Source organism: Sinocyclocheilus rhinocerous, unplaced genomic scaffold (genome assembly GCF_001515625.1).
Source record: "Sinocyclocheilus rhinocerous isolate Xijiao unplaced genomic scaffold, SAMN03320098_v1.1 C36105768, whole genome shotgun sequence".
Lineage (NCBI taxonomy): Eukaryota > Metazoa > Chordata > Actinopteri > Cypriniformes > Cyprinidae > Sinocyclocheilus > Sinocyclocheilus rhinocerous.
The window spans coordinates 1-826 of record NW_015773211.1 but is presented as its reverse complement, the minus strand read 5'-3'; the positions used below and the strand labels follow the sequence as shown (position 1 = coordinate 826).

Below are 826 nucleotides of genomic sequence, written 5' to 3'. Positions count from 1 at the left end.
GATTTTGTTGCCATCTTGCATCATCATGTTGATGAACTTGCTGTTGAAGTAAAATAGATAATCAGTGCTATGAAAGATCCATATACAGTGCGGTCCAAAATATTGGGACGATGGGTGAAAATATATATTTTTAAATTACAGCAAAGTTCAAACAATATTATAAGCATAATATAATTGAACAAACTACATTAGTTTTAGTTAAATTATTTTGAATTCTAGATTTTCAATGTGGCTTTTGGACCCCACTGTATTTCTATTCAGGTCATGGAGCTATAATAACGTTTCCTGCAGTTGGCGGAGCTCTTTTTGTCTTTACCTGATCAGAGGGTCATTGAAAGCAGAGCTGGTGTCGCTTGACAGCGCTGCTTTTATCGGTCTCACTGTTTTCAGTTCCTGCAGCTCTTTTTCTTCAGGACTGAGCTCTGATTCTGGGACACGAGCATCTTTACTTGGATCGGGATCCAGATAGTATGGATTATACCGACTCCACCTCACCAAACACAGACTGAGAGAAAGATGCAGAGTAACTTAGTAGACCAACGTTATCCAATATGCATGTTACACAGAGAAATCAGAACAAAGCTGAGTGAGGCGTGAATTTAGAAACACATTTAAGCACATGGTTCAGTTTGCTAAGAACAGCGTGGAATCAGCGATAAATCATACAAATTATGAATTACACAGCAAAGCTGATGTGATCTAGACCTCATTTCGGACATTCCTGGCAAAGATAAGAAAACTAGTAAAATGTACCTCGGTGTCCAAGGTTTCAGTAAATATCTGACGGAGGCTGCCATCTTAAGGGCGGTCTAATAGGTTTGTCTCA

The 826-nt window shown here is 38.9% G+C and overlaps 1 protein-coding gene across 1 annotated transcript; it reads right to left on the bottom strand.

Moving 5' to 3' along the window:
* Positions 1-6: 6 nt before the first annotated feature.
* On the bottom strand, positions 7-826 carry LOC107735513 (28S ribosomal protein S7, mitochondrial-like; the record flags this gene model as incomplete). The annotated part of the gene is made up of 3 exons (XM_016547168.1): positions 754-826; positions 317-505; positions 7-40 (listed from the first exon to the last, which is right to left on the bottom strand). Coding segments are annotated over exons 1-3 (267 nt in total), but the record flags the coding sequence as incomplete, so codon positions are not given.